General features: G+C 39.9%; 1 protein-coding gene across 1 annotated transcript; it reads left to right on the plus strand.

Annotated features, from left to right (window-relative positions):
* Positions 1-355: 355 nt before the first annotated feature.
* On the plus strand, positions 356-14,930 carry mosmoa (modulator of smoothened a). Its single transcript, XM_077618974.1, has 3 exons — positions 356-1,290; positions 9,518-9,730; positions 13,815-14,930. The coding sequence occupies exons 1-3, from the start codon at positions 1,185-1,187 to the stop codon at positions 13,997-13,999; spliced, it is 504 nt and encodes a 167-aa protein (XP_077475100.1). The 5' UTR covers positions 356-1,184; the 3' UTR covers positions 14,000-14,930.
* Positions 14,931-16,006: the final 1,076 nt, after the last annotated feature.

Raw genomic sequence — 16,006 nt, forward strand, 5'->3', positions numbered from 1 at the left:
AATGCTATCATACAGTAATACTATTTAATTAATGCAAAAGAACACATTCAATAGAAAAGCAGTTTGCAATTCCATATATTAATAACCTTATTGAAATTAATTCACAGATTAATTGAAAGATCTTAGTTTATGCTTACTTTGTATTAATTATAAATGATAAATTTAGTAAATATATTTTAAATTAAAAAATGAATAGAACAAGATTGTGTGTGTATACTTCCTTTATATTAACTTTTCAGCGCTTTTGAAAAAAAAAAATCTGTCTAGGTTAAATTTCAGAAACGGGGCAGCTCGGGACATGCCCCAGTCTTTTTTTTGCGATGGGGAGGGGGCGTACGGTCGATATCGCGAGAGTCGATGAAGCCCCCCCGTTGGGCGAGAACACCGCGGGGCAGTGTGTGGAGTGGATGGGACCGAGTGGGTGTTCATGTTCGGCCTGATGTCATGAGGCGGAACGAGAGCCACGGCTAGCGGCGGGTGCTTGCTTCACGCAATAACAACCACGGTGCCATTTTGCCCCTCACCTTTCGGACCTTTAACGGCGTTTCGTGGACTCAAAATACGGCCGCGTCCCCCTTGTCTCCCCCCCTCTACCGGTCCGAGAAAGAAGAACAAGGAGCGGGGAGGAACGAGTGAGGCTGCCCTGCTAACCGAGCGGGACGCCACGGTGATGAGCACTCCACTTCCACCGTGATTTCGCTTCCCCCACCCAAAAAAATAGCAAACGGAGACGAATGTTTCCCCTTTTTTGGGCGTAAAATGCCCGGACAGTCGAGGTCTCGACCGCCGCCCAGCTCCCGGAGCCCGAATATGGGATGTAGCTAGCCGCCTGCTAGTCACAGCTGCGCCCGATGCTCCCGGACGCATCCGCGGGACGAGGCGAGCACTTTATCCGCCAGCTATCGTTTGTCGAGTGGGGCGTTTGAAATGTGATACTACGGGGTGCAAAAAAGGGAGATAAAAACATTAATGCCAAACATGCACCGTGGAAAGACAACAGCGGAGCTCCCGCTGAAGGGGGGCCGAGGTTAGACTGACGACAGCCGGCCCAGCGTCTCTCCTCCCGGGGTCAGATTTTGGACAAGGACCGCTACTTTTGTCCCCTGCTTTGAATTCCTGCCTCCCTCCCCTCACCGCCACCGGCACCCTGGTCCTTGACAGGCTCGTTGGATGAAGGAGAAAATATGGATAAGCTGACTATTATTTCAGGGTGCCTGTTTCTGGCGGCGGATATCTTTGCCATCGCCAGCATTGCCAACCCGGACTGGATCAACACTGGAGAGTCAGCAGGTAAATGGACATGTCTTTCCACCAGGCGTATTTAGTACCAGAAATGAGTTTAAACTCTTATTTATTTGCTGTAATCATGTGCAATTTGATGCCTCTTGAAGTAGTCCTCAAGGCTTTTCCACCCGATCAATAATTGGACCTTCACAGTGAATCATTACTATTTAGTTAACTAAATTGCACCGAGATCAGCAACATTTTTAAGGGTTGTGCCATTACAGCTGCTCAGATAGACGTCCCAAATAATGGATTGGACGCCTGTTGATGTCAATGGCAGCCACAGAGTTGAACAAAAAGTCAGTTCAAATGTGTACAGACTAAAGAACAAAAAAACAATGGTCTTGGAAAACATGGCAGTCTTGTAAACATCTGATATGAAGATTATTGTATATGCAAATGATCTTATTTTAGCATAAAATTTGAAATTATATGGCAACTTTGTTCTACAGGTGTAAATCATCAAATTTGAGACAATTTGGTACACCAAAAACGGTTATTTGCCCACTGCGATCAATTTCAATATATTGATATTTGTATTGGTTATAAAACACAATCAGTTCCATTTCCCTGAGACCAACAAAAACAGATTTTTTTCCAATTTTCTAAATGAAATATTTCAGCTACTCCAATGAAAATGATTATTTTTACCAAAACGGCATGTCTAAAACATGACACAGTCATTCGAGGTTCTATGTTTCAGTCAATTTTATTGACTGGTCACTTGACCAATCAATGCATCATTCTATCTTTACAACCTTATCATATGTCTACGTATGAGAATATTTGCTAAACAACCTTCTTTATAATCATTAGTTTCTAAAAATATGTGATTGCGATGAATATCCTTTTTTTTGTCTATCCTTGCTCGTAAGAAGCTTGTCGGTTTTTCCCGAAAAAAATGTATTCCAGTCAAAAGTTAATACGTCAAAGCGCCTGTCCTGGAAACGTTGGTTTTGTTGATAGTCAGCTGCGACTCTTTGTTCCCGTTGCAGGATGACAGCTTAGTAAGTGGGTCAGGGAGGGTTCATCGTCAACAAACAAGCTTTTTGCTACGCATTAGCGCCGTCGAATTAGCAATTTTTCACGTAATGAATTATAGGATGCGACTTAATGATGATAGATAAAATTCTGGCAGTCATGCTGTTCTCATTTTTTTTGTCCTGCAGCCAAACTTGACGACAAAGCGGTGTTGTAACGCGGGTGTTGAGTAGTGACTAACTTCCTCTGTGTGACGGACTGTCGCAGATGCCACTTCCCTATCGCTACGCGCATTGTGTTTTGGATGTTTTGCGTAAAAACAAGTGAAGTCATTTTTTTATCATTTTCACTCATTTAAAGTGATACACATCCCAATCCATCTGAACCGGGACGGATGTCCATAGCAGTTTTTCCTATGAAATACAATGGCTAATGTTATGACACGTAATCTTTTTCTGTAATTTCTCCTTTTTTCTTCCTTACCAAAAATTTAGTGAAAAAGTAAAACGTCCTTGTGGATTTGAATCTTTTGTAGACTCACTGAACTGAACTGAAGCGAAGAACGTGCAACGCCTTGATGCACACAACCTTTTCTGAACCTTTGCATACAGAAAGACAATTTTAGGATGGAAGCCTGGCATATGGTAGCATTTAATTCTGTTCTTTTTTAATCATTTATATGAGTTCAATTGTAAAATTAACTCATTCAGCGCAATTATGGATCTTACAAGAGTTAGCAACTATTAAAATCTACATTATTATCAGTAAAGGACTGACAAAACAAACAATGTTTTAACATCCGTTACTGTAATCCCTCAAATATCGCGGCTTCACGACAGCGCAGATTTTTTTTAAATGTATTTACAAAACGCCAATAATTGCAATACTACCATCTACAAAGATCCGTTAGTCATTACATTAGAAACAGCAGTTTTAGATTTAAATTCAAATGAAGATTATCGATGTATATTATATTTCCTGATTTTCCCCTTTTTAAATCAATAATTGCAATTTTCTAAATCCATTTTTGTGTGTTTTTAGTTCAAAAAGCATTTTGTATAATCTAAAAATAAATGAAAAATATTTTCTGTTTGCCACTTTAATAAGGAAGAAAATTAAAAATATATTTTGTTTCTTTTTTAAATGAAAAACAAATGATTAAAAGACAATTTCCCTTACTAAGAAAAAAATATCAAAGAAACATTGTTTTAGTTCTATTTTAAAAAATGGAATATTTAGGAATTTGTATCCAGTTCCTTTATTTCGATAAAAAAATCTAAATATTATATCTACAATTGAAATTGAGTTGACGTTAATGCAGCTCACGAAACAACCCGAGTTTGAAACCCTTGGTCTACATCGGCCAACGAGTTAAGCATAGCACGACATTTTCCATCAAATAATCCAGATTCACTGTTTGTAGTATATTTCAAAGATAAGAAAGGAACATTTGATCTAAACCAGATGTTATCTCGTACCACTTGGAGAGATTCTTATCAGATCGTACCTGGCACGTTGCTAGCCCAAAGGTATCACGCCTAGTCGTTGGATCCAAATAATTCCATAATTTATTGTCAGAGAGATTTGGAATCCGACAAAATGCTCAAGGGTGGAAAATATGTAAAGCTAAAAAAACGTACTAACTTCATAACATGTGATACAGTAATCCCTCGAATATCGCGGCTTCACTACATCACAGATTTTTTTTCTGGGGGATTTTTTTTTTCAATTAAATTTTTGTAAATTCATAAAAATATGAAAATCCACGCTGAAACTCGTAAGCGGAAGCCACTCCCATGTTCTCCGCTTGCTACGAGGACTAAGCACTGAAGTAAAAATAAATAAATAGGGATGACCCTACTTTGCTGTTTTTCGTTTACCGTGGCCATGTCTGCTCTACATTAACCACGATAATTGAGGGATTACTGTACATAACAAACATCAGCGATCATGAGATAGTTTGGCCACAAAGATGAGTGGAATCTTCACATCAGCGTGATCTCCCCAGGCAAAAACACTCAAGGCCGATTTCCCGTGCCGGGGCCATTGTTGCTGCAGTCCGCCGACAGAACGTGTGATTCTTGGCAGCTCTGCTTGACGACCGCCCTCCATATTCTTCCCTTAAAGTGGATAACGTCCCGCTCCAGAGCTCAATAACCTCTGAATCATTCTCATACGCTTCCTCGTCTTCACGCCCATCTGAAAACTGCTAAATCGTATCCGAGCATAGTCACACTTGTTTAGAAGTTATTTCCTGAGCCTGATCATAACATGGCGCGTAGTCGTAGTACATACCATGCTGTTTTGTTAGCATTTTTTTCATGAACGGCACTCATGATTTCCTTTCCCGGGCCATACAAAATGATGCGGTGGGCCAGATTTGGCCCCCGGGCCGCCACTTTGACACATGTGAACTAGAGATTGCAATCCACGCGGGAATGCTGAAATGCAGAAGAATGCGGGATGATTATGTCTAAAATAGTTTGGATATGGCATACTGTCGAATGATGTGGATTTAAAATTATGTAAGTGAAATAATTGAAATAAAGTGGCGTGCGGATCGAACCGATAAACTTTAAGGCTGAGAGACAACTGTTGTTACAAATGAGCTTTTCTTCCCTTGTGAATGGAATCAAATTGATTTGTTAGGAATCTTTGAATTTGAATGGAGGCTTTTTTTATTGCAAAAAATGCAATACATTTTTGGAGTGAAAGGTTGAATGAGTTTTAATAGTGTAGAATTAGAGTATGTGGCATAAGGTATGATTTGCATTAGTGTTGCATCAAGTGAGGTATTGTTGAATGAAATGGAAAAATAATAGCTTATGTAAGATCATTTCAATAGTGTTTAATGTAGCATGAAAATGAAGGTAGATTTTTTTTTAAATGAAAAAAATGGGAATTGTGAGGAACTGTCATTTTTTTTAAAGAAGAAAAATACCGTGTGAAGGAATTTGGAACGATGAGAATCACATGAATCATGTGGGAGAAACGGGTGGAATATTAATAGACTATGAAGGACAAACTGTACATGCTTTCAGCATTCACACAATTAAAGTCTGTCTTACTCTCAATGGACAAACTACCCGATGTCACCGCCGTCGGAATAGAAGTGCCAAATTGAAGCAGAGCACATATTTGCTGCCATTTTGGCTCCAGCAAATCCATTTGTGTGTTCTTCCAAACACATTTGAAGAAAAAAAAACATGGACAAAAATGTGCTTCATTTTAGCGGGCGCTGTTAAGTTCCCCCACGAGGAGCGAGGAAACAGCTGCCGGCTGCCGTTCTTTCTACCCGCAGCGCCTTTCCCAAAACACGTTTGACTCATTCCTTCAAAGTTTACAAACAGCGGTGCCCTCAATGCCCCGCTAATGATGGCATCGCCATGTCGGGGATGAGCGGTTAGCGCAGTCATTTCCTCTCATTTGGGCCGACGCATGGCGAGAGGCTCGTTGTTATCCGAGCGAGTTAATTACGGGGCAGCGTGGGCACAATGGGGGTGCGGGAGTTAGCGGCCCTTATCTTTGAAAATTGTCTGTAAACGATCGACGGGGAAGCGGTGGCTGCTATCTAATGGGTGTGCGTTTTGTCAATTCGAGGTAGTAATGAGCGTGAGATGGGGCCATGCAACATTGCCTTCATATCAGCGAATGAAATTCTGGCTAATGTTTTTTGGCTTTTTAATTGGGTGTGTTTATTTTGCGGATATTTGCTGGGACAGGTTACGAGAGAAGTCCAATCTGTTTCAATTGGGAGTGTTGTCTATCAAAAAAAATCTTTTTTGTAGCTTATTAGCATTTAATGAGGATTTTTTTTCCCTCCAAAATAAAATGGGGTGAAATGTGAGTAACAATGGGCAATCAGAGTCCACCTTTTATGATGTGTAGTATTTACTTCATATATGCATAAACATTTTACTTTGCTGTAGTTTTTAATGTTTTTAATACAGATTTTTTTTTACATCTCTCAGTTAAAACACAATATAAAAATAAAGTTTAAAGAACGATCGCCATAATAATTCAGACTGAACAATTTCCCATCTCATTTTCTGAACCGCTTTATCCTCATTAGGGTCGCAGGGGGTGCTGGAGCCTATCTCAACTGTCTCCGGGCCAGAGGCGGGGGATACCTAGGGGCAATTTAGAGTGTCCAATCATCCTACCAGGCATGTCTTTAGAATGTGGGAGGAAACCGGAGTACCCGGAGAAAACCCACGCAGGCCCGGTTAGAACATGCAAACTCCACACAGGTGGACCGACCAGGATTTGAACCCACTCATCCACCAAGCCGCCACTGAACAATATATGTGTAGATGTGTGTATATATGTATGGTGTTATTTATGTATTTTTTTTTTTGCTAGATGGCCTACCAAAACTGTAAAATCCAAAAGTCACCATGAATAACTCATTGTCCAGTTAAAATGTCTTGAATGCCCTTTTTTTAGTCACAACAAAGTTGTAACCACTACACAGACCCCTTGTTAGCCTTTGCATCGTCCGTGTTAGCGTGTAGCGTGCCACACATTTGCCCTCTGGTTAGTAGACATTCCATTGAGTGCCAGTGAATCAGCATGATCCCCAAAGATTCTGGGGAAATGCTTGTAAAGCGCTGCCATTAAGACCGTTATTCTCCTATTTGGCTTCTCTCACCTCCCGTTCCTCAACATGGCCGCGGTTTTGTACTTTGTAATAGGACGGGGGACTCTGGAAATAGTCTTTAAGTCATTTTTGTCTTTAGCCGTGACCTCCGTTTTCTTCCCCAGTTATTTTAATAAGAGCTTGGCTAAGGGCATAATTACCTCTACCACCATATTTAGCTGAAATTGAACATCACTCTCAGAGGTTGTTTTTTTGTTCTTGCAAGATAAGCAAAGCTATCACTGCATTGTATACAAAGAGCAGGATTTCCTCTTCAGCAGCGAAACTCACCACACCCGTGGGTTGACATTGTCTCCTTCCAAAATGGGCGTCCACTGATTTAATTTTTTTTTTTTTAACTTTCTGATTTTATCCAAGGCAGGACGCTCACTTTCCCGTAAACAGAGCAGCACCCGGTTATTTGTCTACGTCTGGTAATTACGTGTGACGGCTAACTTGCTGATTGAAAGCACCAGCAGGCATCAAGTGCACTGCACTAATCTGCTTTTGCTTAGTCAGGTCGAAATTCCCCTTGAGGCGCAGCCTAATTGAATTGCGCCATCTAGAGTGGCCGTAGCAGTGCCAGTGAGGCATGTCGCCGCTCTGACTGATGCTGACACTTTGCTGTGCTGCCGCTCTTCATCATTTCTCTACCCGAGGCCAAACATTTTGCTCCGTATATGGTTATATCCGTTACGTTTGCCGTCAAGGTTTGTGCTAAGTGCTGTTGAATGGAAGGCAATTTCCATTTTTAGCGGGATTTTGTAATTTTGTAAGTAGAGGTGTACTTTATATGTAAATTCTCCACACTCAACTACCAACTAAACTCTTTAAAATTGGTCAAAGTGTCCCAATTTTGTATGTAAAATGTGAGGAAACACACCAAAATTAGAGAAAATTATGAGGAAAGGATTTATTAATATCTTAAAATGAATAAAGCATATGAAAATGTGCCCTGCACCGTTGAAATATCTCCTATAGATGTAATACCTGTGTTTGTCTGCGAGAAAGCCGTCCACTTTGTAGTACATTTTAGACTTTTATGTGTGCCCCGTGTGTGTGTGTGTGTGTGAAAATATGTGCCACATTACATTTGTACGGTTTTTAATCGCTTAATAAGGGGAAACCAAAATAAAATAACGGATAAGGAAATGCATTTACTTTTTGGGGGATTTCGTAACTTGGATCTTTTTCGTATCTCGAGTCACTCATTTGCATATTAAAAAAATCGTAACATGAAACTTTCGTACCTAGAGGCATTCGTAAGTAGAGGTATGACTGTATTATTATAATTCAACAGAAAGCCTTTCATATTCTTTCAGAGGGAATGTTTTTGTCTTTCATCTTTTGCATGCCTAATGTTCATTCTCAACAGGCGTGCAAACCTCCGTTTCCATTAGTTTTGTGTTTCTCCTTCTGCGGTTTTGTTTGTTTGAACAAGTCAGCTAATATAAATTGATAAGAGAACTGTTGCAATATAATTTCTTCTCGGATGTACAGCACACAGTGTTCTGTCAAAGTGATATTAAACACGTTTTACAACCTTTACAGCTTTCCAATAAATAGAGGGAGAAGAAATATAGGATCCATTATCAATTTATTTGACTTTCCTCAAGTTTCCTGCCTTGGATTTGAGATTGTGCAGTCTGTCTGGCATCGGTTTAATTTCAACGAGGCTGGTAGACAAGGACATCACCTTAGAATTCATTGAATCGGAGACAAATTGAAGAAGCCTTTCCACTCCTGCTTGGCCTCTTCTGTGCTTTGTCGAGCTGTCAGAGGGGCAACCACACTTTGGGCTTCTCCGGAGGGCTCGTGTCATTATTTCAGACACAAATTCCTGAAATTGTCACTCTGCACCTTATCGTGTAAAACCAACATTGTTTTTTTGCACTGGGGCAGCCTCACTGTTATAACTTTATTTCTATTTTTAAAAAAAACGTCTATGCTGATAACTGTACTGACATTGTGATAAGCCTCCAATCAGACTGGGAGATTTCCTCGTTGATTGCATGAATTGCTCCTGACAAAAATTAATTTGACACCCTATGAATAAATTTGACTTGACAATAAAGCTGGGCGATACAGCGATAACGAAAATTATTGTGAGATAATTTTTGTCAATGATAATATTAAAACTTAGATAAAAAATAGATAATTTTAAACTGCAATTACACCACCCGGCCCCCAGAGAGAACGGGGGCGCTGTTGCGGGATGAACACTAGTTCCAGACCAACGTTCAGGATAAGAAGAGGATGATGAGGAAACGTGTTTTTAGCATGTTAGCAATAGAGGCCAACGCGCAGCATTCACGCAAAAGGAAAAAGGCAAAATGGGCGATGATGAGATGCAGGACAACACTGAGCTGACCCAGTAAAATATCCAAGTGAATTCTCCTTGGCGTTTTCTTTAGTTTTTTTTTTAATGCCTCGTAAATACAAACCAGCGCAGCCTTATTGAAAATGTCCTTAACCCATTGGCCTCATTTGAGGACAGCCTGTAATGTTTTTCTTACTAGACATCAAGGTCTTTCCCCATTAACGATAAGATTTTGCCGATCTGCGATGAAGGATCCAAGATAAATTTCACCCGAACATCTCTTCTCCCGGCAGGTGCCCTCACGGTCGGTCTAGTCCGGCAATGCCAGACCATCCACGGACGGGACCGGACGTGCATCCCTCCACGGCTTCCACCCGAGTGGGTCACCACACTCTTCTTCATCATCCTGGGCATCATCTCGCTGACCGTCACCTGCGGACTCCTCGTGGCATCGCACTGGCGCCGAGAAGCCACCAAATACGCTCGCTGGATCGCCTTCACCGGCAGTAAGTGAGACTTACAATGAGAGTTCGTTTTTCTCGACACATCTTTTAAAATACATAAATGAAAATACGTCTTTTTTTAGGCTTTTCATAGTCTCCCATATGAAAAGAACGCTGTTATTTATTAGGTTTAACCCAGTTGAGCCAGAATTTTTTTCCTCCATTTCCTTGTCAGCGACTGTGTTCTGCTTTTGTTTTGAACATTAGCCGTCTTTGTTGCTTTTCTACACAATTTTAAAAGAGATGAACTTCTCCATAGCAATCTCTGACAAGGCCGCATTCATAAATCTGCGCGGGAGTTGAACGGTCGTCCCTTTGAGAGAATAGTCAGCCACCAGCAGGCTTCTACACATTGCCCCGGCGTAGCCTCATATGCAAATGTCGCATTGTTTGGCTGGCAGATGTGTTTTGTTATGCTGATTTTTGTGTTGAACTGTTTTGATAGCAAGGCTCCCTGCTGTGTCTTATACTCGTCTAACATGTGCATATCAGGCTTTAAAAAGGCAAATATTTTCTTTTGGTAGGTTTTAATTGCTTACATTTTCAACTACTATATTTTCTCGCATATTAGCCGCCCTCGCGTGTAAGCCGTACTCTTAAAATTGCCTTAAAATAGTTGAATTTTTCAATTTCTCTTGTTTAAGACGCCCTATGATTCACAATTTTCACCTCCATATTCATGGGTTTAATAGGGAGTACAAATGTGTTCATTTGAAGGGAAAATCTTAAGAAAAATCATCGCACGGGCTATTCCTGAGATACTATATGAATCGAAAGGATTGTCTAGTGCACTGGTGTCAAAGTGGCGGCCCGGGGGCCAAATCTGGCCCGCCGCATCATTTTGTGCGGCCCGAGAAAGTAAATCATGAGTGCCGACTTTCTGCTTTAGGATCAAATTAAAATGAAGACTATAGATGTATACTACATTTCCTGAGTTTCCCCCTTTTAAATCAATAATTGTAATTTTTTAATCTTTTTTTTCTGTGTTTTTAGTTCAAAAATCATTTTGTAAAATCTAAAATTATATTCAAAAAAAGCTAAAATAAACATTGTCTAAGATCTATAAAAAAACTGAATATTCAGGGCCTTTAATCAATTTATAAAAAAAAAAAATCTAAATATTATATCTAAAATGGTCCGGCCCACATGAAATCGAGTTGACGTTAAAGCGGCCCGTGAACCAACCCGAGTCTGACACCCATGGTCTAGTGGATTGCACATTGTTTGTTCTGAAATTTGAGAGTTTTGGCTTCATGTAAAAATGGCCAATTACGGTTAAGGACACCCAATCCATTCACTGCCCAGTTGAAATGAATTGGACATTGGGACGACTTTTGAGTAAATGTTCACTTTCACATGTTCACGTATAGAGAACACTCCCCAGTCTGTAATCCGTCATTTAACAATTACACTAAGAGAAAAACGGTTGCCATGGCGATTGCGAGAAATTGCCTCCTGCGATGCCACCGGTGGTCAACAGAGACACAAGGAGTATTAATAGCCTACGACAGTTGTTTCCTCACGGCGTCAAAGCGTGAAAATCAGACGTGGTTTCAGCGAGAAGAACAAAATTGGTGCAGTATATGCTGGCAGGGGGGGACAAAAAGTACAAAGGTAGTGTTGTTCGGGCAACATTCTATTTTGGGATTCAGAGGGATGAGGAGGCAGATCTGTTTTGTTTGTCCTTTCAAGGTTGTTGATGATGAGCGTCACACTTTATAGACTGAAGAGGGCGGAATTTGCAGACGAGATTGAATTGCAGTCCTCACAGCAACAGCAAAAATCTTACTACGCCCGAAAGCAGACAAAATAATAACTGCAAATGAGTCTCCACGCAACTAAGGTAGCCTAATGTAATATATAACATGACACTTGCTAATTAGTGGAATTTGAGAGCAACAGAGGGAAACCACAAGGGACCCCTTAATCTTTGCACCGGTTCCTCCAATTAAATGAGAAGCAAATGGTCCAAGTCAGTGGAAGGTAAATGTGCCGGGTCCAGGCATTGTCTTTAAAAGGAATAAAAACAAAGAAAAACAGGGGGGAAATGGCAAAGTGTGAAATTCCCTTTTAATATCATGCGATCCACCCTAGACTTTGAACTTGAATTTTAATTTCGCAATTGTCTTGCATTCATTCAACTTTGAGAAGGGTTTCATGCTTCATCCGTCAGCGGAATCCTTTTGGGAACAGTATCTGATTGAAGGAATGCTAAAATGGGGCTCAGTTATTTTTAGAACAATGGCAATAGAACTGCACAAAAGCGATAAAGTCAGTGATTGGCCAAATGTGCTAAGCCAGTGGTGCGTCACTCACTTTAATATCAAAACTGTGTAGCGACAATAATCTTACCGTTGGTTCTACTGTTTTTTTTTGTAAACCCAGTTAAGGACGTTTACAGTGTGCAATTCGGTTTAATTTTGTAGTTAACGTTTACTAAGTACTGCGCTGGGTGACGATAGACAGCTAGTAAATTAATAAACACTCCATTCAGAAGGCGTAATTTTCTTATATTTACTGAAGTGTATCGTCATCACAGAAATGTGGTAATTGAAACAAAACAACAAATATATACTGTATTAAATCCATTTTACAATTGGTCATCGAATATATGCAACTAGCTTCCATTAGAAAACATATAGCATGTATTTCAAATCATTGTTTTTGGTTATGTTAATAATATTTAACCCTCCGCCACTGTGGTTAGATTAGATTAGATAACTTTATTCATCACGTATTCGGGAAATTTCACTGTCACAGTAGCAATAGGGTGAGAATACAGACACAGGAAAAGACATTTTAGACATAAATAGATAGGTAATAATTAAGTTAATAAATAAATAAGTAAATATATAAATAAATAACAAAATAAATACATATAAAAAGATAAAAATGGATTAAATTAAATAATTAAATTAAGAAATAAAATTAAATAATTAAATTCAGAAATAAAATTGAATTAAATAATTAAATAAAAAATAATAATAATTATTAATGATTTTCGTGTTACTTTACAAATTCCTGAAATAAGTCACTGGTAAATTTTAGATGAGGTGGCAAAACAGGTGATTAAGGGGGGCAGAGGGTGGCCAGTCTGCCTAGTTGAGTGGTTGAACTGGGCTCTTGGCCACCAGTTCTGAATGAAAAGCTTTGTGTGATCCACACAGACTGTTTCAGTGCGCACGCAGGTTTCTTTTGGGTGTGACTGGTGGGAGTGGGGTGACACTAATATTCCAAACAATCAAGAGTAAATGCTACTCGCCCTTCTATCTATATTTTTGGGAGCGAAGGCAGACGTTCTTATCAAAATTCAAGTTATCGTTACATTCTTTCAATCCTAAACAACTCCACGATGGCGTCGTTTTTCCACTTAAGATCGTAAGTTTCCCGCTGAGGACCGCTGCGGGCACGCATATTTTCCCGTCACTGTTGCTCTTACTATTTTAAGCTACGTCTTACCTGGAATAAATAAACGCAGCTGAGCCGTCCCCTTTTGAAGGCTTTAACTGTGATTACTCGTTTTCATCTTTTCAGCTTTCCGAGGAATTTAAAGCTGTTATACAGCTAGAAGTGGTTTATAGAGCTTATTATTCAGCAACCGCGGGCCAACGTTTATTGTGGGAATTCAGCTGGAGGATAGAAGGGATTATTTGGGCTTGATCCAAAACATCTAAATTTGATGGTTAAGGAAGATGCTGCTTTCAATTACTTTGCGTAATAGTAAAAAATATATCATTTTTCACGATAATGTCTCCTCTTGTAAAAAATACAAAACACAAAGTCTGTCTTCTTACAAAAAGGAACATAGGAGAAACACAGTTTTAAAACAAACAAAAATACAATTTAATTCAGTGCAATGGCAGAGAGCAGGTGCCGTTTTTTTTAACATGTATTTTGCCATTTTGCTTCCAAACACATTACTGGACACTGTAAAAAGTGGGTTAAAATATGTATACTTCCTTTCAAAAGAATGTTGTAACTTGATGCAGGTGCAGAATAAACCCGGTGTGTCCCGCCAGGCTTATAAACCACTGTAAGAAACCCTGCATTTGTTGATTTTTTTCCCCCTCTCTTCCCTCTCCATCAGTGATCCTGTTCTGCATGGCGGCCCTCATCTTCCCCATAGGCTTCTACATCAACGAGGTGGGAGGCCAACCATACAAGCTCCCCAACAATACCGTGGTAGGCTCCTCCTACGTGCTCTTCGTCCTTTCCATCTTCTTCACGATAGTGGGACTGCTGTTTGCCGGCAAAGTCTGCCTCCCTGGCTGAAGTCGGAAGCGTGCCTGCCTCGAGACAATAACAAAATAGTTGGGATTTACAGGATGCGCATTTGAAGACGAGGGACTTTAGCGGGACCTGGTCAAGTGTTGAACTACTTAAAGATGGCTGCCACGGCAACAGGTTCTATTTCAAATATGGCCCTCTGTGCGGTTTTACCGGGAAAGGTGCCGCTCGCTGTCATGGCAACCGGGAGAACACGTAGTTGTGGAGGACCACCGAAGCCCTTGACTCCGCCCACGTCACTCGGCCCGGGCACGCGTCCGCACCGTCACTGATGTTCCCCCGATTCTATTTTTGGGGGCTCTTTGGTATTTCAGTGTTCTACTTTTTGGGGGGATTTCTGTTGTCGTACATTTGTGTTTGCCTTTCCACAGAAGTATTTGGAGCGTGAATGAGGACCCCCCTCATTCTGGCCGTTGACCCGGGTAGCCCTTTGTGTCGCATGACCCTCCACGAGGAAGGTGGGTGGGGGACGAGCTGCAGAGGTGAGGGCGCGCACCACACGGGAGAATGCCACCGAATGTTTTTGCTGCATTGGACAAAATGGCGGCCGCTTGAGATGAATGACCATTACTAACAAAAACAATTCTTTATTTCAGTCGTTATTCCATCAAAGCAATACAAATCTATGGTACGTTTAGTTGTTCACTTATTACCAAAATATTTAAACCCCCACTGATATTTAATGTAAGATTTCAGATTTTTTTTCTGCCTTATTCATAATCAGTTGAGATGCAGGACTTAGGTTTAGTATTGACAGATTTTTTTTCAAAGTTTTATTTAAATTTTATTATGAGTAAGATTCTTTTGAATAATTTTGGACACAACTGTAAATAATGAGAACATTTGGACATCAATGGTAGTTACATAGATCCATAAAATTCGTATGATATATGTATATATATGTATATGTATATATATATATATGTATATATGTATATTTATATATATGTGTGTGTATGTATTGACATATATATATATATATATATATGTGTGTATTGACATATATATGAAAATACATTAAAAGTAAAATTTAGTTTTTTCCTTTTATTTCAAATATATTAAGATACATAAAATTCAAACATTAAACATTTTTTGAGTGGAACAATTTTTTTAGGTCAACGATGTTAATCCCATATCAAATTAATTGATAAAATTTTAATTTAAACCGATTTGTCAATTCGTCAATTAATTGCGACAGTCCCAAAGTCGTACCCAAAAAATTGTTACTAAACTCAACTATTTCCTTCCCAAAATTACAGATTCGTTTTAGTATTATAATTTCTTGACGCACCGCTCTTCTATTCCTAAATGCTTTTGCGTGTATACAAAGTCAAGTCCCAAGGACGCACGAACCAAGGCACTCATTCCGTTAAATATAGCGCAAGGATATTGACTCCTTTTGACAACAAAAAACCCCGCCGTTGCATAAGGTAAGAATGTGGATGTTGACAGTCGGTGGTATTCTCCTCGAAGGTCAGCGCAGTGAGCGAGGAGCAGTTTTTTGCTCCTCTTTTGATATGATGACGAAGGCACTGGGACTGCTGGTCCGGTCCGTTAATGGGGCTGCGCCTCACTGTGCTGCTTTTTGAGCTTTATGAATGGAACACACACAAACACACACACACACACACGCGTGTGCGTGTGCGCTTGCGTGATAACATTCGCAAAGCTCAATCACCGAGTCTTAAGAGTTTTGTATTGATTTCCCTTCATTTGTTTTCTTCTGTTGGTTCAGTATTGTGCCATGGCCTGTTTTTCTTTCATTATGTACAGACACAAGGCAGGTTTTTCTGTATTAGGAAGGACTGTGCATTCAACGGTATAGCTTAAAAAAGGAATAGTTGCACAACAAACATGTTAAAAAAGAAGAAAAACGTAGGGAAAAAAATAAGGAGAACTTCTTACCTCATTGTATTATTTTGAAGTGGTGGCGAAGCGTGCCCTTTTTAATTTGTCTTTTGCCTCAATTGGAAGTTTTCACATCAAGCCTAT

This window comes from Stigmatopora argus, chromosome 14 (genome assembly GCF_051989625.1).
Source record: "Stigmatopora argus isolate UIUO_Sarg chromosome 14, RoL_Sarg_1.0, whole genome shotgun sequence".
Lineage (NCBI taxonomy): Eukaryota > Metazoa > Chordata > Actinopteri > Syngnathiformes > Syngnathidae > Stigmatopora > Stigmatopora argus.

Coding starts and splice junctions, on each gene's coding strand:
- mosmoa (XM_077618974.1), top strand. CDS start 1,185: ATGGATAAGCTGACTATTATTTCAGGGTGCCTGTTTCTGGCGGCGGAT. Junction 1,291..9,517: donor CAACACTGGAGAGTCAGCAG/GTAAATGGACAT, acceptor TTCTCCCGGCAG/GTGCCCTCACGGTCGGTCTA. Junction 9,731..13,814: donor CTGGATCGCCTTCACCGGCA/GTAAGTGAGACT, acceptor CCTCTCCATCAG/TGATCCTGTTCTGCATGGCG.